Here is a 23,800-nt window from a genome sequence, read left to right on the forward strand (position 1 = left end):
TCCAATTCTTATATAAAGGCTTTGAAAGGACAGGATTTCTCCTTAACGTGAAAGCAATGAACTGATAGCTACTTCTTATTGAATTACTCTTTCAGATCTAAAAGCAGCAGAGGCACAAAGCCTGTCGTCTTCTGTGTCGTCAAGAAAAAACTATAGGGGCAAGGACTAGAGCACTGCATCCATGATGCAAATATATCCCGTGGGTTTCACACTTAAACCCCACTCCTACAGGGCCCCAAGCTGCCCTGCTGAATTTGAGGTCAAAGATTTACTGGCCGATCAATACAGCATATCCCCAGGGCATTAGAAGTTTAGTTATGGAAAAGATGGGCTACTCATCAGAGGAAACTAGAAGAAAGAGAACAAAGCGTATGTTTGCAAGCAAGGTGAGACTCCAGTTTGGATAAGAGGCTGCTTGTGATCTGACCCTCTCAGAAGACAGGATGAAATATAAAAACCCTTAAGGAAAGAGCAGGCGCGCACCACAAAACACATGCAATGTTTAACACCTGCAGTGCACGCAAGATGTACCTGCACACTAGCAGAACCCTGAAGGATGTCATGAAACCTTCCAGACACCCCCAAACCACCAAAGGTCTGAGCAAGGCACCTACACCACCCGTGGCATGCCTCGTTTCTGCATCTCCCCCCACAAGCGTGTCAAGAAACAGTCATGCATTAAACTGCTCATGTCTAAGCTAGCGCTGATCAACAGACACGAAGGAGGTGGACGGACACCTCCGTGCCCAAGACCAGCATGGCCAGGCAAGCCATCCCCTGAAATAGCTCCTTCCCAGCCTCCTCTTCCCAAATTCGGCTTTGGTTTCAGCTGCAGTTGTTCCCTCCCAAATTGCTCCTCCTTAAATAGTCTCCCTTCCTCTTTCCTGGGGGAGGATTTGCCCCGCGGGATGACAGCAGGCTGTACGACCAGGAGAAAGCTAAAATAGACTTTCACTGATATTAACATCCCACTAGCAGCTGCATTACAGTGAAATGCAACCACCTGGAGGGTTAATATATTGAGGGATTAATATATAGACTGAAGCTTATAAATAGACTGAATATTTAATTTCTGCAGTGTATTCCCTGGAAAGGAGGAAGGTGGGAGCACCCACAAAATAAGGAAAACACCACCCAGGCAGAACAGCCGTGCACACCATAAAGCATTCCCGCTTCATCTGCAGCATCAATGCGGGCTCCAGTCGGTGACAATATAGAAATAGGAAGGAGCTAATGATATTCTTGACATTTACTACCCAATGCACAAAACTACAGCTAATAAAGCCAGCAAATATATCCGAGATGCATTTTGGGGGCAGAAATCACTTGAAGCAACAGAGAGGCAGGTGCTCCGATACCCTAAATAAGCGACATTGTACATATCCAAGGTCTTTCCAAGCGGTTTCCAGAGAGGTGGCCGTCGCAGCCTGGCCACCAACAAACAAGTGCTGCAGATTAAGCGCTAAACAACATTGCAAAAACAGCTGTAAAAACCTGGGCTATCTGAACCTGGTAAGTGGGAAAGAGAACCAACCTGGATATCGGGGTTACCCTTGGAAAGATGAATCTTCCCTTCCCATCCCTCAGAAGTAACAGCCATAGCTACTTGCTGCGCACGGGGAGTTATTTATTAAGTGGAGCTACGAGAATCAAACAGTTTGTGCTAAAGTTGGGGTTTACTACTGGAAAAATCCATCTTAGGAAAACCAGAGCACTTGTTGCAGAATCAGATACAGTTTATCGTCAAAAGTTGCGCCGTTATCTGGTTTCAACATACAGTTCCTCCATACGGTACGCTGTGGCGGGATGTGATAAATCATAAAGCCATCCTTAGCAACGTGAAGGCACTGCATCTATAAAATAGCCATCTTGTGTAAGAAAGCAAACACACAGCAAGAAAAGCAGTTGGTGATATGAGGAAAAAAATGGGGGGGGGGAACCCACTACCTTGACAGGATTTATTTTTAAATGATGGTTGCTCAAGCCTCCTTGGGTAATTGGTATGGCAGGAGTAGCTCCCGTGCAAAGGATGAGTGGTGACTCAGCAGGTAAAAGCTGTCAAAAACGTGTCCAAAATTGGAAGGATGAAAAAAAAAAAATCAGAAGGGAAAACTATAAATACCTCAAGCAGTTTTGCTTTGTGCGCTGGTTAGATGCCTGTTGCTGCAGTAGATGCAAAGCGAAGCGAGCAGGGAACCCCATCCCCATCCTAAACACCCGCTGGGGGTTCCTCCTCCAATAACAGGAGCCGCCGGCAGCAAGGGGAGCTTCACCACCGATGTTGGCAGGACCCCCGGCAGCCTCGTGCCATTAGGAACTGCTTTGGGCCCTGTGTCTGCCCCAAATGCAATGTGTGAGGGGATGGGGCCCCTGTGCTCGGCCCTGGGGAGGCCCCACCTCAAATGCTGGGCTCAGGTTTGGGCCCCTCGGGACAAGAAGGACCTTGAGGGGCTGGAGCGTGTCCAGAGAAGGGCAGCGGGGCTGGGGCAGGGTCTGGAGCACAAGTGTGCTGGGGGGCGGCTGGGGGGGCTGGGGGGGTTTAGCCTGGAGAAGGGGAGGCTGAGGGGAGCCCTTCTCACTCTCTGCAGCTGCCTGAGAGGGGCTGGAGTGAGGGGGGGGTTGGTCTCTCCTCTCATCCTGTCACTGGTGACCTGGGAGAAAACGGCCCCAAGCTGTGTCAGGGGAGGTTTAGATGGATATTAGGGGAAATGTGTTTCCTGAGGGAGTGGTCAGGCCCTGGCACAGGCTGCCCAGAGAGGTGGGGGAGTCACCATCCCTGGGGGGTGTTCTAAAACCATGTAGACGTGGCACTTGGGGCCATGGTTTAGGAGGCCTGGGGGTGTTGGGCTGGGGGTTGGACTTGATGATCCTAGAGGTGTTTTCCAACCTGAATGATTCTATGATTCCCTGATTCTAATATCCCATCACCCATGGATTTCAGCTACCTGGCTAAGGAGAGCCCTGCACCCGCAAGAAACATCCCTCACTAGCCTTCACCCCACTTTGCACCTCACTCTGGAGAGGACAGGAGCAAGACTTCATAATGCACATTCAGGAAAAAAACCCTCTTTTTGCACTGACTTTTTTTTTTTTTTTAAATAAAAGTCAAAAAGCCCAGCCAACATGAAAGGCTGGATAAACACTCCTCCTTTCCCCAACAGAAATTACAAAAATGCCTTTGAATTTGTTCTGGCAAGAAACAATGTTTTTTATGAAAGAGCTTCATTGAAAAGTCACTATTTGGAACGTACTCATCTATTCTATGGTTTTTAAAAATTTTAATTACCACCTTAGCAGTATTTTGACATAGTTTATGGTTTGTTATATTCTATTATGTATTACAAACGCCAAACACACCTTTTGGAAGCACCTTATTATTGTACTAATGCTAACCGTGGGGTTTGCGCTGCTGAGTCTTGTTTCGGCAATTGAAAAATAATAAATTAACTCCATTTGGAGAAAACGCTGCCATTTTTAACCAAGCAATTAAGAACAGATTTAATTTTAGATATTGCTGCTTTCTTCAGCTTATTGAGTTATTCATTACTGACACTGGTATATGCCCTGTTCTTAAAAACAGACCCAGGCCACTTCGTTACCCCTCAAATCAGTGATGACCGAGATGAAAAGTTAACGCTGCTTTTCTCCCTCCTGGGAGCTGCAACATACGGTCTTTGCTGCAAAAAAAGAGTGCAAGCATGGAGCACACACTGGGATTTCTACCACAATAGGCCACATTATATCAGCCAGGGGCACATAAGGAGTTAACAAAAAAACAAAACCAAAAAAACACCAGTCTCAAGGGAGCGAGGCAGAGCTGACTGTATTTGCAAACTAGGGTGTGCAGACATTTTAAGGGAGATAAAAGCAGACCAAAGCATGGCTGGAGAGATGCCCACAGCCCCATCTCCCTCCCCGAGGCTGGGCGATAGCGCAGCAGGTCAGAGATGGAGAAAGGAAAATGCTTTTTATTTGGCTGTGGCTCTGCCAGCGGGAAGGGGATGCCCAGGGAGGTCTGGTGCGGCTGGCAGGGCTCCAGCTGGCACCGAGGGGGACAGGAGGTCGCTGCCGGCATCCCACGCAGGGAAGAGTCAGAGTGGTCCCGGTGGTGGTGGGGCAGTCGTGGGGCTCCCCAACAGCCCCCGCTGGGGGAAGGCTGGTGGAAAATGGGACGTGTCCTCACTGTGTCCCCTCGGGCACGTGGCAGCAAACACTCACTGTGATCACCAGCAACCTCTGCATTGTGAAAACAGTCTCTCTGGATAAGGAAAGGGATGGTAAATAGGAGCAAGGGCACAGGAGCTCCCCTTGCCCCGTCTGTGCTCCTGGTGTCACTGGGCTCCCGGCCACCTCCGGCAGCAGGAGACCATGATGTGCAGAAGAAAGGGGCACAAAGGCATTGCGGCAGCAGTCCAGACTTTGAAAGCAAAATTAACACATGCAGTAAGGGCCCAGTTGCGAGACGGTTCTCTAATGATGGCAGAGAAGGACCCCAGGCATCACCTGAAACACTAAGGTGACACAGTGACAGTCATTTGCTGTTAACATTAGCCATCGGAGCAGCTTTGTGGCCAGGACAGACAGGCTGTGGGATCCCCAAACATGACATGACTAAACGAAGATACACTTTGACCACACACTATAGGGCTTGCCACAGGAAAAGCGGGATGAGGCTTTGGGCTCCTTGTTACAGCAGAGGCCAGAACGGGTAGCACACCAAGAGCTATGTGAAAATAGCCAGAGTTTTTTTTTTACGTCAAGATGGTGAAGCCAATATTCACAACAAGTCTTAACAGTGCAACAAAAAGGTTTTGCAGAATAGCGAAGCGATCGCCCCCAAAAACCCAACGCTCAGCTGGGATGGAGCAGCAGAGCTCACGCAGCAGCAGCAGACTGACCCGCAGGCACCAGGAAAAAAGCTCTCAGTATCCTTCGGACCCTCCCACGGATAAACCCGGACAAACCATGGGATGAGGACCTGAAAGACAGTGCCCTTGGAGGGGTTTGCCAGCCCCTGATGAAGGAGGCAAGGGTACCTTTGCCACATCTTGACCTCCTGCCGTGAGTCATCCCGGGCCAGAGGCACATGTGAAAGCAAGCAAAATTAAATCAAACCTTGGCTTTTATAGGGTTCCCCCTCCTCCTTGTACCAAAAAAAAAAAAAAAAAATTCCCCAAGGACATATTTTTATTTACTGAGATTCCAGCGGTCTCGTTTCCTGCTACGTCCCTCTTGAAGGCAGAAGTATTGTTGCACTAATTGTAAGTCTATTGAGAAATGGGCTACCCTCTGCTTTCAAACTGGAATTAGTTACGCTCGGTCTGACCTTGCATTATTCTGAAACACTGCAACGTTAAAAGAAAATTAGAGCAACTTGTTAAAATCCTTTAAAAGGTAAAGCAACCCTATTGCTCCAGGTTCACATAAAAAAACCCCAAACCAAAATCAAGCTCTTAAATCATGACTACTGCTTTAATGTGGTAGGATTTAGTCTTATAAATTCATTCATTTCTCATTTACTTGAACAATCACGCTAGCTTTAATGAGCTCTCCCTGTGAAAACTGCAACTACAAAGGATCAGATTTGCTTATGTTATAGAGCTCTGCACACCTAGAAAGGAAATCCTAAAACATCGCCTGTTTCTTAACAGCCAGATTACTAGTTTTTAATCCTCTCTGCCAGATGCATTTTTAATCTCTGCATATAATAAAGCAAATTACTGTAACTGTATGGGTAAACGGAACCAAAATATGCACAGCAGATTAAAACAAAAACAAAACAAACCACCTTGGTTATGTTTTGCAGCGCTGGCAACTAATGGAGGGGGGACTGAATTCGGCCCTGCAGGCACTGGCAGAGGAAGAAGTTGCTGCATGGTGAGCGAGGAGCTTCATCACACCTCGGCCACAGCTCATGGGCTCCCATTTCTCCTCTGCATCCCCGCGAGGGACAGGCAATGTATCCTTGCACTCGTGGCAGAGCACAAACAGGTAAGAGTCCAGGCTACTGTGCAACTGCTGGTCCACAGTGAGTTCATATCATCCCTTGGTACATGGGAACTCCTCAGCCCTCCAGATTTACACCAGCCTGGCTATCTCAAGCCACCTCCTAACCCATTACACAAGTTCTTTGCTATCCACCATCAGCAGATTTTATTGCCCTGGTAAATCGGACACTGCCACCCTCATACCGCAAGCTGAAGCGCCGAGTTCAGGATCCAACTTCCCTAACCACCAACCCAAAAAGCAAAATTTATCATGAACCACCCATCACCTCAGGAAAGCCCCCCATGTAAGAGGAGCACCCTCTTAATGCCTCTGTGAGCACATACCCAGAGTCAAAACCCCTGGGCTTTCAGCAGCAGCCAAGAGAACATGGGGAGCAAAGCCCAAGCGTGCGGCTCGCAGCCGGCAGGACCACAGGACCAGGTACAGCTGCAGCTCCCCATCCAGGGCTCGACACCTGCACATCATGCCCATTTCTACCAAGCCTGAACTGCCCAAGAACAGTGTGCGCAGGGGAGAAAGGTGCATGTGCCAAGCTTTTGCAGCCGGGCAGGTTTGTAGTGAGGCGCTCTGCCTCTCTGGAGCCACCCACCCCACCACAGCTTTTGCCAGCAGCATTTGCTAACTCGAGAACATCTTGATTTGCCTTCACAGAAAAAGAGATGCCGTATCTCAAAGTGTTTTCTCCAGATCAAGGAGATTGCTGCCAGATTCAGTGGCCCTAGCAGGATTAGGGAGATTGTTCCCATTTTCCACAAGCGCCCAGGAGCCACATTCTGCTGGATAAATTCAGAATAATTACACTCAAAACCCCAAGAAGTTTTTTTATTTGTTTCACTGGTGAGCAGGACTCACCCACTCTAACTAAACCCAGCTAAGAGCATCACTGACTTTGGCAGGGTGATGCAGCAGCAGCAGACTACATCCCTCTTCATTCCCGTCCTTGAGGTAGGACTTGCTCCAATTCCGCACAGGTGTAGGGGTCCAAGCCCGGCCAGGGCTGGGGGAGACTGAACAGGAACCAGCACATGAGCATCAGCTGCACACAGGGACAGCCCTGCTTTCCCACACAGGATGGGGAATGCAAGAAGTCATGCAGAAGTGCTGGCTGTCTCCTGGAAAAAGCTTTGGCAACCTTTTCTAATTATTATTATTAAAAAAATAAGCTAACAGAAGTCACCCCAGAGAATGCAGGGAATGTAAATGGTGAAAGGGCTTGGGCGTACCACACGTGGATACACAGTGATATGAACAGCTCTGCCAGGACTCAAGCTGCAAGATAGGAATACATAAATGCACGAAGAAATAGATTTGAAAAGGGCCCTGCACACAGGTAACATAGGCACAAACATTTCAGAGCTGGAAGAGGGTTTCCTTCCCCACCTGCCACATCTAAGCCATATGTGGGATGCTTGCTCTCGTATCAAATCCTCCTCCTTTTCAAGCACAAGAGCCTGTGCCCAGGAAAATGGATTATCCAGTGAGTGAGTATTCTGCATTAGTTCATTAGGGACATGGGCTGGGTGTGCCAGCTGCCACCCACCACAGCCTTCCAGGAGAGGAGGAACCGCCCAAGGAGCCTCCGCAGCAAGACACTTGCTCTGCAGCAGCTCTCAGCATCTCCCCTCCGAGGGAGGGTACAGAAGTGTCCCGAGACAGGGACGGAGCCGCCCGATCCAGGCCACCGGCTGCAAGGGGACAGGCGATGCGAGCTGCCACCTCGCAAGTGAGTTGGGAGAAACCGGGTGCTGACCGAAAGGCTGATTTCAGAGACCTACAAACAGCGTCAAATCCACGGTGGGAGCAAATCTGCAGAAATCAAGGGGTCTGCGGGGTGGCAGGGGAAGGCTGCAGCTTTGGCTGGGCTCCGTGCCCCTTGTGTGACAGGACCCCTGGGTATTACACACCGAGATTATCGACTGCTCAGGGTGGGGGGAGGAAACATCAACTATTTCTATTTTAAAAATCAAAAAACAACTGAACATCAATGCTAACATCCAGTTTGGCTTTAGGAGGGATTTAAAGAACTCTGGCTTCTTCGTTCCTTAATCCCACACCATACTTCCCCACTACCAACCAGTATCGACTTCTAACAATGCAAAAGCATCTGCCCACATTTTTGCAATTATTTCAGACCCGGCAAAGAGCACCCTCCCCTTTCTGTAGGGTTAATCTAAAGAACAGTTGCCAAAATGCTGAGAACACAGTCAAACAATAGCTCCTCTGATGAAATTCCTCCACTCCATAGAGAAACCAGTATCCTCCAGCTGCTGTGGCTTGTCCAGAGATCTCCCCGAGTGTTTACCCGCTCCCATTAAAAGGAAAGGAGAAAAAAAAAAAAAGACAAACTGAAAGATTCAAGTGCAGCTTGCAAAAATTAATGCAGAGCCTTGAAACCCAACCGCAACACAAAAGTTTTATTAATGCAACATTTGCTTTGTGTGAAATATAAACGCCGGCCACCTGTCCCGGGGATAGAGACTTGCTATACTTATCAGTACAGAGACCACTTTTAGCAGCTCCATCCCTTTAAATACTCATTCTCAGTGGAATCTCTGATCAGTCATTTATAAAAGCTGGGTAGCCGAGCTGGACAGCTGAATTACAGCAGCTATTATCCACGTATGCCTGAATACAAGCAGACACCTTTATTTATAAAGGCTCTCTGGCTGACCGAGATTTGACATCAGCTACAAAAAGCATTCAGCATCCAACTGACTGCTTCAGAATAATGTGATGAAAGGTTAGCGAGTACAGTCCGAGAAGACACCTTTACACAGCGCTAAGAGCTATCGTTAAAAGAATTCATGCTGCTGTGATGACTCTTTTAACCGAGCAGGATTAAGTAATTGATTTCCTGAACAGACACGCTGAGCTGCACACCTTTGCCTCTTCTGCTGGTATGTATTCAAATGGATTTATTTTTTTTTTTCTCCTAGACCTAATTCTAAGACATTTAGAGTATTTTTTTGTTTCATCAGGCCTATCCCTTCTCCTCTTAGAGCTTGTGGGTCTCTGCGCTTCCCAAGCTGCCGCTTCTTGCTCGTTCACCTTTTGGCTCACCCCCGCCTGCGAGCCACGGGCATGGACACACGCTTTCCACAGAACATGACACGCAGTTAATGCAAGTGCAAAGGGATGGGGAAGGAACAAGAGCTGATGGTAAGAAAAATCAGTCGCTCATCGTTGGTTTTCTTCAGCTCTAATCATCTTGGTGGCAAACCCTGGTAACAGAAGGTAACGAAGTCCACAGCAGAAATGCAAATTCTGCTTTAAATTGACAGCTTCCCCAGGAACAGCAATACAAACCTACCAAGCAGGGTTCAGCTAGGTGAAGGAAGCCTTTAGGTACATCTATGTTCTCATCAGGCTCCTAACTCTGTTATAGTAACCCAAAATGGGAGCTGGCACCTCTGCTGGGGCGCGGAGATGGGACCCGGTTCCCGACAGGGCTCCAAGGGCCGCGCTGTGCCTGCTGGCACAGAAATGGTGAGGTAGAGCCTTCCTTGCCCAACTGCTCATTTCTTAAGTAAGGACCATTAAGAGCATCTTTGATTTCCCAAAGCATCCTCCCTGCTCCCAGCACCTTCCCCCCTTGCACCCATCCCTCCCACCACACCCAAACCTGCATCACCGGGGCTCACCAGCACCAATTGAGCCCCAGCACAACTCTCCAGCTAAAATTCCCTACAGATGATAAAAACTCAGGGGCTGACAGCAACAGGAGCAGCAAAGTGACCTCGGGCACCCCTCAGAGCACTAACCTGAAGCTCCGGGGAGGCTTCCCAGGTCCCCTCCAAGGAGCTGCTGGATGGGATCCCCGTGGGGCCACCCTCAAAACCCCAGCGCCAGGAAGGAGCTGCGCGCTGCCGAGTAAGTTGTTATGGTTACTGAAGGGTTTTTGTTGAGGTTTTTTTCCTCCTCCTCTTTTTAAAAGAATTCTTATCAGTTAACGTAATACCACAAGTCAGTAACAATTCTTATCTTAAAAGGTCACTCAGGTAGTTATAACTCAACATTTCATCTACATTCACGTTATCTGGAGGGAAACAGCCTGGGGACTTTGGGGTTTTTTGTTAGTTTTTGGTGGTGTTTTTTTTTGTGTGGGGTTTTGTTTTTTTGGTTTTGTTTTGTGTTTTTTAAATCCACTACTTTGGAACTTTAAGATTTTTTTTTTTTTAAGAAAAAAATAAGCCTACCCAGAACCAAGCTGACCCCGCAGGCAATTTGAGCACACTGGGGAACAGAGAGAAAAAGGTAGAAAAATCACACTGATGTTTGCTGCCTGAGAAAGAAGGGGAATATCCCAACAGGAAAACTACGAAACCCAGGGAAATGCATGAACGTAGGCCACAGCTGCTGCAGAAACACTATGTTCTGCTTACAAAAGTCAGATTAGCCAAGTTTCTCCACAACAAAAGTTGTGGGTTTTTTTGTCCACATTTCTCTCCCAGTTTTCTTCCTTCTTCACTTCCCATTACAGGTGAGAGACAGAGAGAAGAGTACAGTAATAAAAACCTGAGGACAAGAAGAACCAATCTCAGGTTTTTTTTCTTCCTTGAAAACACAGAAACAAGAAAAAAATGCAGTGGCATGGAAAGCGAGTTTTAAAATGTTTCAAGCTAAACCTGGTCAAACCCTTTTTTTAATCCACCTACTCAATTACTTCTTGTAACAACAATTAAAACTCCAAATATAACACATGTCCATACCACACCAGGCAACAGCATAGGCAAGTAGCAGGAGAACTAACTGGTTAAAAGGAAGGCAGGTTTGTAGTTTGTATGAAAAAAGTTTTATCAAAAAAAAAAAAAAAAAGAAGAAATCTGGAACGAATTACTTGCAAGGTTCAGTAACAGAAAAGACGCTTTAAGTGCCCTGTGCTTCCATTCCAGGGCTGCCTCGCTCGAGAACAAAGAGTGGAGCAAAGCTGCTGAATCCTGTAGATGACACTCACAATGTTAACGATATTTTCTGCAAAATAACATCTTCAGGCATGATGGCTCAACACGCTGGGCCATGTCCAGCTCCTGCAAACGGCAGGGAAGGCTTGCGGGGATCGCGGCAGAAGCTGGCTCAGCCCTCGGTGCAGAGCCATCAGCACCATCCATCCGTATCTTCCGTAACGGAAAGTCCCACGTTCACAATACAAAACGACCATGAGTTGTTCAAGCCCGGCCGCGTGCTCAGGAGACACTCTTTTTCTGCCCTATGGATTATTTTTGTATTATATAAGAAAGTTTTTGCACTACAGCTCAAGCACTGCAAGTGCCCAGAAACAGCTGCAAAGGGCAGCCGCCGGAATTAATAGTAGCAAAACACATGGTTATCACCCCGGTTTCAACTCAAGAAACCAGAAGTCCACAGACTTCATCAATAAGCAAGCAGAGTTTTCGCTTATGCCAGACATGAGCCCCGGGCCCAGGAGGCCTTAGACGAGGTGCTGCACCACACACCCGCACACAGCTCTGCAGGCACAGAGCCTGGTCAGAAAAAACACTCCAATTCAGACACCTTCACCAAAATCTTTGATGCAACCGTACCATGCCATGGGGTCACCACATGCAAATGCACAAATAAAATCACAAGCTGTGAACCAGGCACTGGATGGGTGAATCTGCATCAATAAATCCTTCATTACACCTGCGTGCACCTTAGATGCATTTGCCTCCTGCATGGCAAGGCTGGTAGAAGCCCAGGCACCTGCCTCACACAGCTAACTCCTGCCAGGTACAAAGCAAACTGCGTTTCTGCCTCTGGAGCTGGTCCCATCACCCCAACAGGGCTCGTTTTCTGCCCCCTACCCAGAATCAGAGCAGACCAAATTGCATGGCCACCATGCAATGGGGGAGACTGCACACTGGGTTTCTTCTCCCCGAGCAGAGGGCTTGGGACAATCTCTCCATGCCAGAAACGCAGTTTCTGCATAAAACCTCTTAAAAAAAAAAAAAAAAAAAAAAAAGAACCTCTTAAAAACCTCTTAAAAAAAAAAAAAGAAAAAGCCAGCATCACGTTCTCCCACAGAGAAACCACCCCAACCTTGTTTTGATGAGATCCTGCCCTTCCACTTAGTGCATCTGCTGCGGAAGAGGAAGCGGCGCGCAGGCGGAAAGAAGTCGGAAACGGATCTGCTCGCTGCAATCTCAACTTTATTTGTAATTACTGGGGCCAAAATGGAAAGCCACCGGCTTGGCTATTTGCCACTGCCAAACTCACGCTCAGCGGTGACCTCTGCAAAGCTCTGGGTCTCCTTCTTAGGACCAGAGCACTGCAAAGAGAAACACACTGTTTAAGAGAAAAAGGGTGAGCATGCAAGCCTGTGCATCCCCTGCATCAGGGCCTCCAGCCTCTTCTCGCATCTCTTAGATCCCTTGGCAGCTCTTCCGTAACCAAGAGTTAGTAGAAGTAATGCTCTGTTTTTTTCAGTGAGCACAGAAAGTGCAAAGGGCACGCACACACTCAGAGGTATACAAGCACGCACACACGACTCATGTAAGCATTCACCCCAGCTGCAACCCTTGGAGTCAAGCCTCACTCCCGGGTTTCTGCAGACAGAAAGAGTTTCAAACATGTTGACTTTGTGCTTTGCCGTGGGCTCCTGCCCTCCCTTAGCACCATGCAAGATGCGGGGAGAAGACTGGGGCAATCAGGTGGGAACCCCAAAACGCGGCCGAGCAGCCGCTGTAGTACAGCTGCTCCTCCACCCTCTGATGAACCCAACCCTGAGGAGCTGTCGGCTCCGACCCCTGGGGTTTGGATGCAGTGGTAGTGCAAGGGGTGCCCTTTCTCCAAACAGTTATCTGTGGTAACATTAGACACAAGCATGAAGCTGGAGAGCTGAAGCACTGACGAATGCATCTTAAAATAAAGCAAGCGTTCACACTAATTACTATTTCAGTTACTCACACTGATTGCAAACATAACTCCCAGCTTGGTAAAAAAATTGCTTTCATGGGCCACAAATTAAATAAAAGTGGTTTTTGATGGAAGAGGTAAAAAAGAAAGGTCAAAGCTTGAGAAATTGTAGGAAGATGGGAGTTTGCACCATCATCCACCTGGTCCTCAGAAACCTTCACCAAGTGCTTCAGGGAAACTTTGCAGGAAACTTTGGCTGACTGGAGCATCAATTGTCGTAAAAGCAACTGGACCAAATGCAAACATGTAAAATAAGTGGCAAGACGGGCACACGGCATCCTTCTGATGCTGAGGTCTAACACACCAAAGGATGCAACTGCACGGATGATCAGCCACAAGCAACGGCCCGGGCTACAAGCAGAGTGCTCTCCCCATTCATCATTTAATCTCATTTGAAGATAAGGGTATTCACAAACTAGATTATTTTGATTGATGGCTCTACAGTTGGTTCTTATTCAGCTCCTGATCTCAAGCTATCCTTGGCCTCTCCCATCAAGATATGGGTTGATGGGTTGAAGGCTGCCATACACTGTCAGCAATGCCGCGTGCGGTTTCTCCCCTTCACGTACAGCCTCCCTGCAGCCACTGCTATGGGGCAGAACTTACTCTCAACTACTTCTTCAGGTGCAAACACGAGGTGTCTGTGCAGAAGCGTAGCGTTTGGATAGATATCATGGGACAACAAGCCAGTCCAGGCAGAAAACTCTTTCTTGGGTCTGCGATGATGCATGAAATGCTTCTCTGCATCTTTCACGTGCATTTCAACAGCAGGATTCTTCCCAACTGCAGTCACTGGGAATATTAACCCTGACATCAGGCCCCTCACCAAGGCATGCATCATATGACAAAATGATAGAAGGAGGCTGCAAAGTATAGAAGAGTCTCTCTGGGGAAGAGGAGCCTGCCCGTGGGCAGAGTTTCTTGCACCAGCGTGATGCTCAGGGTGGCAAATCACACTGCTCTCATTAGTTAAGATTTTTTCCTCACCTTGCCCCATTTTAAGCATTGCTACCCAAAATAAGTTTCCACCAGCAAGCTCTGCCATGCGGGAAGAGGCACACCCGCCACCCAAATGACCCAGCCCTCATGAGCTCTGCCCCACGGAGGAGACCTTGCCATTCATAGAGCTCCCCTCTCCTTCTCTGACTGCAAAGGACATCTCCCAGGAGCCACGAGGGAAGGCATTTTTAAACAAAGAAGAGAAAATATAGAAGAGTTAGGCATGAACCCAAGAGGCGTCTCCTCTAGGTCCCATCAACAGGGCGAAAGGGAGAGCCCTGCCACAGACCTGCCTCCAGCCAGGTGTGAGCCAAACGCTGGCCTGTGGTGCTTCCACAGCTACTCTAAAAAACATCTTTAAAAATAAAATTCTTTGAATTGTAAGAGAATACTGGGTGTGTAGCCTTGCTCAAATCCCCAGGCTAACACCGCTCTACCTCTGTATCACTCCCTTCACTATTCTCCAAAAAACCCAGCAGAGATAGCTTTTAGCCCTCAAGTTTGCAAACAAAACCTGGGCAAGATGCATGGCAGCAGCTCAAGCAACAGCATGCAGATAAAAAGAAGCCAGGGTCCACCAGCTCAGCAGATCTCTCCATTTAAGGGTCCCAGCTGAGGATTTTCAATGAGCAGAGCCAGCAAGGGTGCTCACACCCCACTCCAGGCAGAGACAAGGGAGCAGAGGGAGAACACAATGCCAGTGTCCGGTGTTGCACTTAAAACTGCCTATTGTTCCCACCGAGAATGGGGCTTAGCTCCTTCCCCATCCTCCTCCCAGGATGCCTGCTCAGCCCCTCTGGTCCCCACCACAGGACAGACCAGTGATGCTCTCACACAGCCCAAGGACGCTTAAACTAGAGTTCAGCACTACAATGCAACAGTAAGCAAAGAAAAATTAAAAAAAATAAAACAAAAATAATGAAGAACCGTCTTCAAACTGGGCACTGGGATGGTCAGTGGGGGTCACTGGGGTTGAACTGCAAAATTCACATAGCAGGGGGTAGCAGCTTCCCAATGAGCTGGGAGACTGTCTGCGGCCAGGCTGGCAGCAACAGTCATAGGGCTGGAGCCACAGCGACCTAAGGATATGAGAGGAGAGGTCTGCAGGAACATGTAATACCTTTTAATAGACCAGCTGGTACAGTTGGGGGGGGAAAAAAAAACCCACAACCACATAAGCCCTTCTTTGAGCTGGTGCACCTTCGTGCTTGGCCATTTTTTCCAGCTGCATCACTTGGTCTAATTAAAGACACTACCGCTCCCTGCAACCCTTGTCTCTTCCTCCAGCCAGTCCTTTCCAGGACAAGAAATCTAGGTCATTTTGATGCTCTCAATTGGACACCTGACAGCCTGCTGAAATGAAATAAAGACTTTGGTCATAACACATGAAGTAGTTGATGTCCTGTGCACAGGGCGAAGAAAGCTTGTTGTCCTTCAAAACCAAGAGCTTAAAGCTGTCACTCTGCTGCCAGCAGTGCAGACGGGTGCTCGGATGCCTGGAGGACCCACAGGAGCCTTCGGCCATCTCCGTCAGCCAGCAGACTCTGCGGGAGTGAGGAAGCCGCGGCAGCTCTGAAGCCGGGGCCTGCGGGATGGGATGTGGGACGACTCTGGAAGCCCCAGGAAAATCCCAGTCATGCCTCTGGCCATCAGAGAGGGGATGCCTGAGCAGGTGGGAGCAGAAGCACATCCTGCACTCAATGACAAAAGCCTATGGACCAGGTTTTGTGGATATGGCAGCCCCCGTCTCCTCATCGGGGCTGTATCCTGCAGAGCAGCTATACCTGGCGCCCCTCAGTGTCTCAGCCCCAGCCGGCAGGCGCAGGAGGAGCACAGGTCCTGCTCCCACCATGGGGCACATTACGCTCCTGCCTGACCTTTACTGGAGGCTCGGAGGAGGTCGCCGTGTCCTGACGGCTCCGAGCAGCTGGGACCGAGGCCGCCCAGCGAGGCCAGGCTGGAAGGAAGGAAGGAAGTTATAGCAGGCTTTTAAATAGCGCTATGTAATACCCGAAACTTCTATTTCTGTGGACGGATAATATGGTTTCTATATTCTCCATGCACGGCAGGCCAAGCCATTCACACTCCAACTGAATTAGCAGCAACCCACATTCTTCACCAGTTAAACCAGTAAAGCTCTGAAGCCACTTACACCCACCATGTAGGATAACCACAAGCTGTACGCTTCACCTAATGAAGAAACTTACAGATTCCCTTCCGCATTCGTCTCTCACTTCAATCTACCCTTATAATCAAGCAATATCCTTAAAAGCACTATGGATTGCTGGTGGTCTCGCAGCCATCTCCGCAGCCCCTGCACTGCACGTCGTCACGTCTCCAGTGTGCTCCAGGACACCAGTGTAACCTTCTGCAAGATGTCTCTCATCGGAGGCAGGCAGTGTGCTTATACCCACCCCTCCACACTTGAGCAGGCATCCAAAGAGCCACGGAAGCAGGAGGCTCGTCAGGCCTTTTGGAAGCTCATACACAGCTGCACACAGCAGAGCCACCGCAGGTCTGCAGTCCTAACGAGGAAGGCTTGGCTGTCATTCTCAAAAACACCCTTACACTTGGAAAAAAAAAAAAAAAGATAGAACTCCTTCCAAATAAATACACCACTTCTCCATGTCAATTAACTAGTAAAAAAGAGTTATTTTTCTCCCTTGAGGTTTTCCCATCCCATCTCATCTACAGCAGACCTCTCATTTGGAGTCTACCAGGCAAGAAACAACCCAGACACCTTTGTTGAGAGAAGTCCTCCTCAATGCCTGGTCCACACACTTGAAGGCTCTTGAGCCCAGCTCCACCAGCCAGTGAGGATTTTATGCTCCAGGCTCCCTTAGGGTCCCCTCCTCATCATCTCAGTTGTTGGTGATGCCAAGGATGGTGCCCATCCACCAAGGAACACAGTAGGGCTGCCACCTCCTCCTAACGTCCTTCGACTAGGGATAACGTCCAAGTTTTCCCACCTCCCCAGCAGGGTCCGGGCAAGCAACAGGTCCCGCACGTACAAAACAACTCACTCCTCACAAGAACCCACTGTTTAAGTCAGTTCGGACGCTCGCTCCGGCACGCTAAACTAGACCAGTGTTGCTTCACTCATGGTGACGCCCCTTGCCAGATGGAAGGTTTCACCCATGCTTCATTGAAGGAGACCACACCATGTCCTACAGCCAGCTCCTACGTCCCATTTCGGCTGTGCGCCCCCATCACCCTGCAGTCCCTTGCACACCACTGCTGCCACATCCCCAACATCAACAAGGATGCTGGTGGGGCACCTGAAAGCAGGGAGCCACCATTTCCAAGTCAGCAAACGCCCGGAAAACATACCAGGAGCCACCTCAGCCCCAGCCTGGGAGGGAATCAAGCCCAAATTAGCACAGCAAACAATGGGATTCAAACAGTAAAGAGTAACACAAGGTTAGATGATGATGATGGTTCAGAAGAACCCAGTGCAATTCCATTATCAGGCAAGTGACAAACATCAGACTGCAAAACGGGTGCTGAATAGGAGTGATTTAAAAAATACAGGTGGTTTTACGAAGACGACAGCATTAACGCTGGAGGCTAAAAGCTCTCCCCCGACAGTTTTTGGTTGCAAACCTCTGCCACCCTTCCCTCCACTGCAACAAGATCGCGCGGCTCGGAAAAGCACGCGTCCTGCTCCACAGGATGCACGGATACATCCCTCCCATGGGAAAGGCATATAGAGGGGATCTCGGCTAGAGAGAGGAACTCAGCGGATCCAGGTTTTGCTATCGGCGTTACAAATGCCCTGGAAGAATGGCTCATTTTTGGAAGAAACGTCAGGAAAAGCGCAGGCAGCTCCACAAATGCACCGAGGGACAGGCAGGAGGCTGGATGCCAAGCTTCGCTCGCAGGAGCGATCCTCGCGCCAAGCAAGGTCAACGGGATTACAGGGGCAAGCAGGGACTGCTCGCACGAGTGGAGATGGGAAGGGCCCAACTCCTCGTTTCCACCTTGCCTTACGTCGAGCAAACGCCACCACACAGATGGCCATACGTGACTTTGTACCCGGGAAGACTTCAAAATTCTGTTTTCCTTCATAATTCACCTTTCCTGTGGTGAGGAGGTAAACCACCCCCCTCTAATTACCTGACCAACCTAAGGGACATGGCTACCGCCAAAACCACGATTCGAATGAAAAATTACGATGCCAATAAACAATTTGAAATTAAAAATATATCGCTCACGCCAACTTGCAGCGGGAATTGTAGCAAGGCTGTGCTAAGGCCGGCACGGGAGGCTGCTGAGTTTAGAGAGCATGCTCCCTCCCTGCAACCCCCCCCGGGGCCTCCCCACCCAAATGGATGAGGTTCGGCCCTTCAGCTGTTGATAAAACCAGCAGTATTGCGCCCAGACGCACTCGGCAGCATTCCTCCCTCTCATTCCTGCGAGCTATATAAGGGAACGGCCAATTCCAGCCTCGCTCCCCCATAGCCAGCCCCAATCCCTTCGCGCCGGAGCAGCCCCGGGCTTGGTTTCCTGCAGAAGGACTTAAATCCATCCTTGGTCGAACGCGGCGTTGCGCTGGACCTTGTCATCAAATGGCAGCACAGGCAGCTGCCAAATCCTGCCGGCTCGGTGCTCTAATAGGGAACAGCTGGAGAAGGACCCTGCATTCCTCCCGCCCCATCAACACTGGGGGCTCTGTTCGGGATCCGGCCGCCGTCAGCCCGCAAGATTTCCACCTATCGCAAAATGCGGCCGGGCCGCTCCCCAGCACCGCTTCGACACGCACAGCCTGAAAAGCACGAGCTCCTGGGCCCTCCCCGTCCCGGGATTTTAAACAAAAAAAAAGATGCTTTGCAACAGGGCGGGGGGTTGGGGAAACGTAACTACGCAACTTAGAGACAGATTTTCACCCTCCCTGCTCGTACTCTTGTATTTCACAAACTCTGCGCAAAGGGACTTGCATCCCCCATCTATCTGCGCACACGTATTTAGGAACATACATGCATGCACACCCCTAAATAAATACGTTAGCCCACAGCACGATTCACACCGCGCTTATGCCATCTTCAAACTCCATTTACTTCTGCGGAGTTCAGTAACTTGTAACGGTGTATAAATAAAACCCAAATATACTTTTGCAGCCACGCATGTTTTCTGCAACGCATCCTCTGCATCCAGTAACATAAAACGGTCTACTCATATTTTCTCAGAGCTCTGCTGAAACACAAGGGAGTATTCAGAGCCGCAGGAAAAAATGCGTCCAAACAGGATCTGAATGATGAAATAGGAATTGCCACATTTTAAAAAAAAAAAAAAAAAAGAAGAAAATAGGATAACCCAGCTGCCCAGACCTTTAGAAAATAACAGTTTGTGTAAGGTAGCGATGAGCTGCTTCTGCATGTTGCAGAAAGCAAAGCAAGCCACGTTGTCCAAAAGAAGCCTAGAAAATCCAGACTCTACGTGACCTGACTTACTTATTTCACAGGAAACTGCATGGAAGGAGGAAGGGGGGGGTGGGGGGGGGAGAGAGGAAAAAAACCACCAATCATTCATGCTACCGTAGTTACACCACGCCATAGACTGGAGTAGTTTGCTGTGAAAAAAAAAAATAAAAATAGAACTGAAATAAGCCATCACCCGTTTGAAAAATAAAACGCATGAAGAGAAGATATTAATGCTAGCAGGCTGGGGAGCCCCGGCTCCCCGACCTCCCTCTTTTCTTGGGTGTTTTGGTTTTTTTAATTTTGCCCGCATTACAGCATCATTCAAGAAGGGTTGCAGCAAAAAAAAAAAAAGACAAACCCCAAAACCCACTCACCGGGGTTGTTGGCCTCCCCTTCGAGGATGTGGAGCTCGGTGCAGTCTGCCAGGGAGTGCTCCAGGCAGAGCTGGAGGAAGCGAGCTTGAGTCCGGCTGACGCGTTTCAGCAGCGAGAGCAGCGCAACAGTCTGCTCGCACTCGTTCCAGCCCTTGAACCAACCGGCCAACACGCCGACCTGGTCTCGAAACATCATGGTGAGCCGGCGGCCGGAGGAGACACCTCTGCGGGGGGAGAAAATAAATAACCGGGAAAGCCTCCCCGCCCTGACTCCGCTTCTGCCCCTATGTCTTGGGTCAGGATTAAAAAATAATTATAATAAAAATTAAAAAAAAAAAAAAAAAAGAAAAAAATATCTCCTTTGCAATAAAAAGGGTGGGTTTTGTTTTGGACGCAGCTTTCGGCCTGGGCTGGGTTTTGCTCCCTCTCTTCTGGCTTCGGTGCAGTGCTGGATTCCCTGACGGCGGCACGGGAGGGAGGGAGAGGAGGGGAGAGGAGGGGGAGGAAGGCCAAAAAAAGAAGGGAAAAAAAAAAAGCCAGGGAAAAAAAAAAAGAAAAGGAAAACCCCGGCGTCAGGGCTGCCCCCAGCGAGGCTGCGGCGGGCAGGGCTGGGAGCGGCGGGGGCTGCCTCCTCCGGCGGGGGCCTCACACCTGGAAGAGATGGGGGGGGGGGGGGCGTCAGGAGGGGCGGGGAGGAGGAGGAGGAGGAGGAAGGCTCGCCCTCGTCCCTGGCACGCAGTGGTCCGGGCACCGCAGCCTTCCTCCTCCTCCTCCTCTTCAAAGGAGCAGATCTCCGATACCCTCCACGCTGGGAGCTGCCTCCCCCCACCCCGGAGCACCCAAGATGGGGTAGGAGCACCCCCCCAGCGCACCCAGCACCACCACCCCCAGCCCAGGGTGCACCCAGCAGCACGGGGGAGTGGGGGATGTAAGCAACCCCCATGCAGTGCAGCCAGCACCCCCCGGTGGGGGGGAAGGAGGTAAGCAACCCCCGCCATGCATCCAGCACCTCAGTGGGGGGAGAATAAGCACCCAGCACCCCGGGGGAGGAAGGGAACCCTCCCTCCCACCGACACTCAGGCATGGGGGAAGCCCCCTCAATGCACCCAGCACCCCCGGGTTGGGGGGAATAAGCAACCCCCGCAATGCATCCAGCGACCCGGGATAAGCAACCCCCCCCATGCATACCGAGCCGCCGGGGGGGAGGGGGAATAAGCAACCCCCCCCAATGCATCCAGCACCCCCACTTAGGGGGGGAACAAGCAACCCCCCCAACGCACCCAGCGCCCGGGGGGTGTCCCCACTGCAGCAGAGCACGGCTAAAAGGGGGGGCGTGCGGAATGAGGTTTTTCGCCCTCAACCCAAAAAAAAGTTCCCCCCACCACCCCCCCCCCGGCACCGAAACACTCACCTGGCTCAGAGCGGCCCCGGGGCGCGGGGGGGGGCGGCGCGGCGCCGGGGGGGGCCGTGCCATGGCGGGGAGAGGGGAGGGGGGGAAGGGGGGGGGCGCGGGGCGCGAGCGGCGGCTCCGCGGCGCGAGACTGAGCCCAGCCGCGCGCCGAGCCCCCGCTCCCCACATGCCGTCATTTGCATACCGGTGACGTCATGGGGGCGGGGAGGGGCGGGGCGCGCGGGGAGGCGGAGGGGGGTGTCCCCCCCGTCCCCCCCCTCCCGGTTCCAAACCCTTGCAAAGCCGTGCGGCTCCGCGCGCCCCCCTGAACCCCCCCCCCCCAGTCCCCAGGGGGATTCGGGGTGCTGCGGGAGGGGGTGGGGGCTGGAGAAGAGCCCGTACCCCCAATTCACCGCCCCGGCCCCCCCGCTGCGGGTTTCCCGCTGGAGGAAGCCACCATCTAGCGGGCTGCGGGGTAATGGCAGGGGTTCGGCTGGGTTTTTTTCTTTTTTGGGGCGGCGGGAAAAATGCTACTTTCGGCTCCTTTAAATGTCGCCTCGTCAAGAAAAGGCATTTTAAAAAATCATTTTAATTTTCTTTTTCGACGTTTTACAAACTCACAGAATCACAGACAGGTGGGGGCTGGAAGGGACCTCTGGAGCTCATCCCGTCCCACCCCTGCGTGAGCAGGCACACCCAGGGCAGGGGGCACAGGGCCGCGTCCAGGCGGGGGGTGAATGTCTCCAGGGAAGGGACCCCACAGCCTCTCTGGGCAGCCTGTGCCCCTGCTCTGGCACCCGCACAGGGAAGGGGTTTGTCCTCATGTTCAGGGGGAACTTCCCGTGTTCCACCTTGTGCCCGTGGCCCCTTGGCCTGGCGTTGGGCACCACTGAAAAGAGCCCAGTCCCATCCTCCTGACACCCACCCTTTAGATATTTATATGCATTGATGAGATCCCCCCTCAGCCTTCTCTTGTCCAGGCTGAACAAACCCAGGTCTCTCAGCCTTCCCTCATAAGGGAGATGCTCCAGGCCCCTGATCACCTTGGTAGCTCTCCACTGGACTTGCTTGAGCAGTTCCACATCCCTCTTAAACTGGGGGGCCCAGAACTGGACGCAGCCCCCCAGATGTGGCCTCACTAGGGCAGAGCAGAGGGGGAGGAGAACCTCCCTCGCCCTGCTGCCCACACGCCTTTTCATGGTCACCAGGACACCGCTGGCCCCCTTGGCCCCAAGGGCCCGGTGCTGGCTCAGGGTCACCTCGCTGCCCCCCAGCACCCCCAGGGCCTCTCAGCAGAGCCGCTCTCCAGCAGGTCCCCCCCAGCCTGTGCTGGTGCGGGGGGCTGTTCCTCCCCAGGGGCAGGACCTGGCACTGGCTCTTGTTGAATTCCCTGAGGTTCCCCTGGGCCCAGCTCTCCAGCCTGTCCAGGTCTCGCTGGGTGGCAGCACGGCCTGCTGGTGTATCAGCCGCTCCTCCCAGCTCGGCATCATCAGCGAACTTGCTGAGGTTACGCTCTGTCCCATCGTCCGGGTCACTGATGAACATGTTGAACAGGACAGGACCCAGCACAGGCCCCTGGGGAGCACCACTAGTGACAGGCCTCCAGCCAGACTCTGCCCCGTTGGTCACGACCCCCTGAGCTCTGTTGTTGAGCCAGGTCTCTGGCCACCTCACTGTCCCTCATCCACCCCACACTTCCTTGTCTTGCCTGTGAGGAGGCTCTGGGAGACAGTGTCGAATGCCTTGCTGAGGTCGAGATGAGATAGACAACATCCACTGCTCTCCCTTCACCTTTTGCATGTCGCCATCCTCAGGGTAAATGCTGCCCCAGGGTTCTGGAAGCAGTTGATGGGGATGGATGGATTTAACCCCACAAGACTAACAGTATGCAGAGGAGGGTAGGATTTGTGTTTTGGGTTACCGAAATACCCTGCAGATTTTATTTCCCTGATATTCAAGGGATGAGTGATACAGGTATATCCAAGAAGGGAAACGGGGGGGGGGGGGGGGGGGGGGGAAGCAAGCACAAGCGTTTGCAAGAAGACAAGCTAATAATTGAGCAGAATCTAACACTTTATAAAGCATAAATAAAGGCGCGAATTGTGTTTATTTGTGGGCAAAAGGATGCCAGATGTCTGATCCATGCATGGCTTGTGCTGCAGGGAACAAGTGACGCTGGTACTTTTGTAGCGTTTCCTAGTGCCCCTTGCTTTGCAGACAGGGAAACCCAGAGGTAAGAGATGTGCTCATGTGTCTGGAGATGGCGAGGGAGGGAGGCGTGATGGGATCGAGGGAAACCAGGGGCTGAACCCCTCCACGGGTGAATCCGCTCCCCAAAAGGAGCTGCGTGCTCTGGTGGGTACTGCAAAAAGGAAAACTCTGGGTTTGTGCACCCTTCAGCTTAAAAATCTATGCACATGGCTGAATCTGTCCCATTTCAGGTTAAAAAATATAGCAGGGAGATAAATGCTGCCCAAAGCCACTGGGAAGGCCCGGTCCCGTGTGCAGGAGCATCGATCCCGCAGCAGGACCAGGAGATGCAGATTACGCAGTTGCTTCCAGCTGCTCCTGTACATCAGGCGCAAAAGGTCCATCTCACCCCGCTTAGGAGTTTGCATATTACACGCTTTAGCTTTCAGCATGGTGACTAATTAAAGAAACAGGAGCGGAGTTCCCTGCCGACAAACCCCAGCCAT

The 23,800-nt window shown here is 51.0% G+C and overlaps 1 protein-coding gene across 5 annotated transcripts in view; it reads right to left on the minus strand.

Moving 5' to 3' along the window:
• Window positions 1-20,061, minus strand: part of SAMD4A (sterile alpha motif domain containing 4A) — a 103,631-nt gene extending 83,570 nt beyond the window's left edge. For all 5 annotated transcript variants that reach the window (XR_012662392.1, XM_075104307.1, XM_075104305.1 and 2 more), the window contains exon 1: window positions 19,715-20,061. Coding sequence is in view for 4 of the 5 variants with exons in the window: in XM_075104307.1 (XP_074960408.1) it covers window positions 19,715-19,910 (196 nt within the window). In the remaining variant the exon portion in view is untranslated. The remainder of the gene's footprint in view (window positions 1-19,714) is intronic.
• Between the last annotated feature and the right edge of the window lie 3,739 nt (window positions 20,062-23,800).

Source organism: Phalacrocorax aristotelis, chromosome 9 (assembly GCF_949628215.1).
Source record: "Phalacrocorax aristotelis chromosome 9, bGulAri2.1, whole genome shotgun sequence".
Taxonomy (NCBI): Eukaryota; Metazoa; Chordata; class Aves; order Suliformes; family Phalacrocoracidae; genus Phalacrocorax; species Phalacrocorax aristotelis.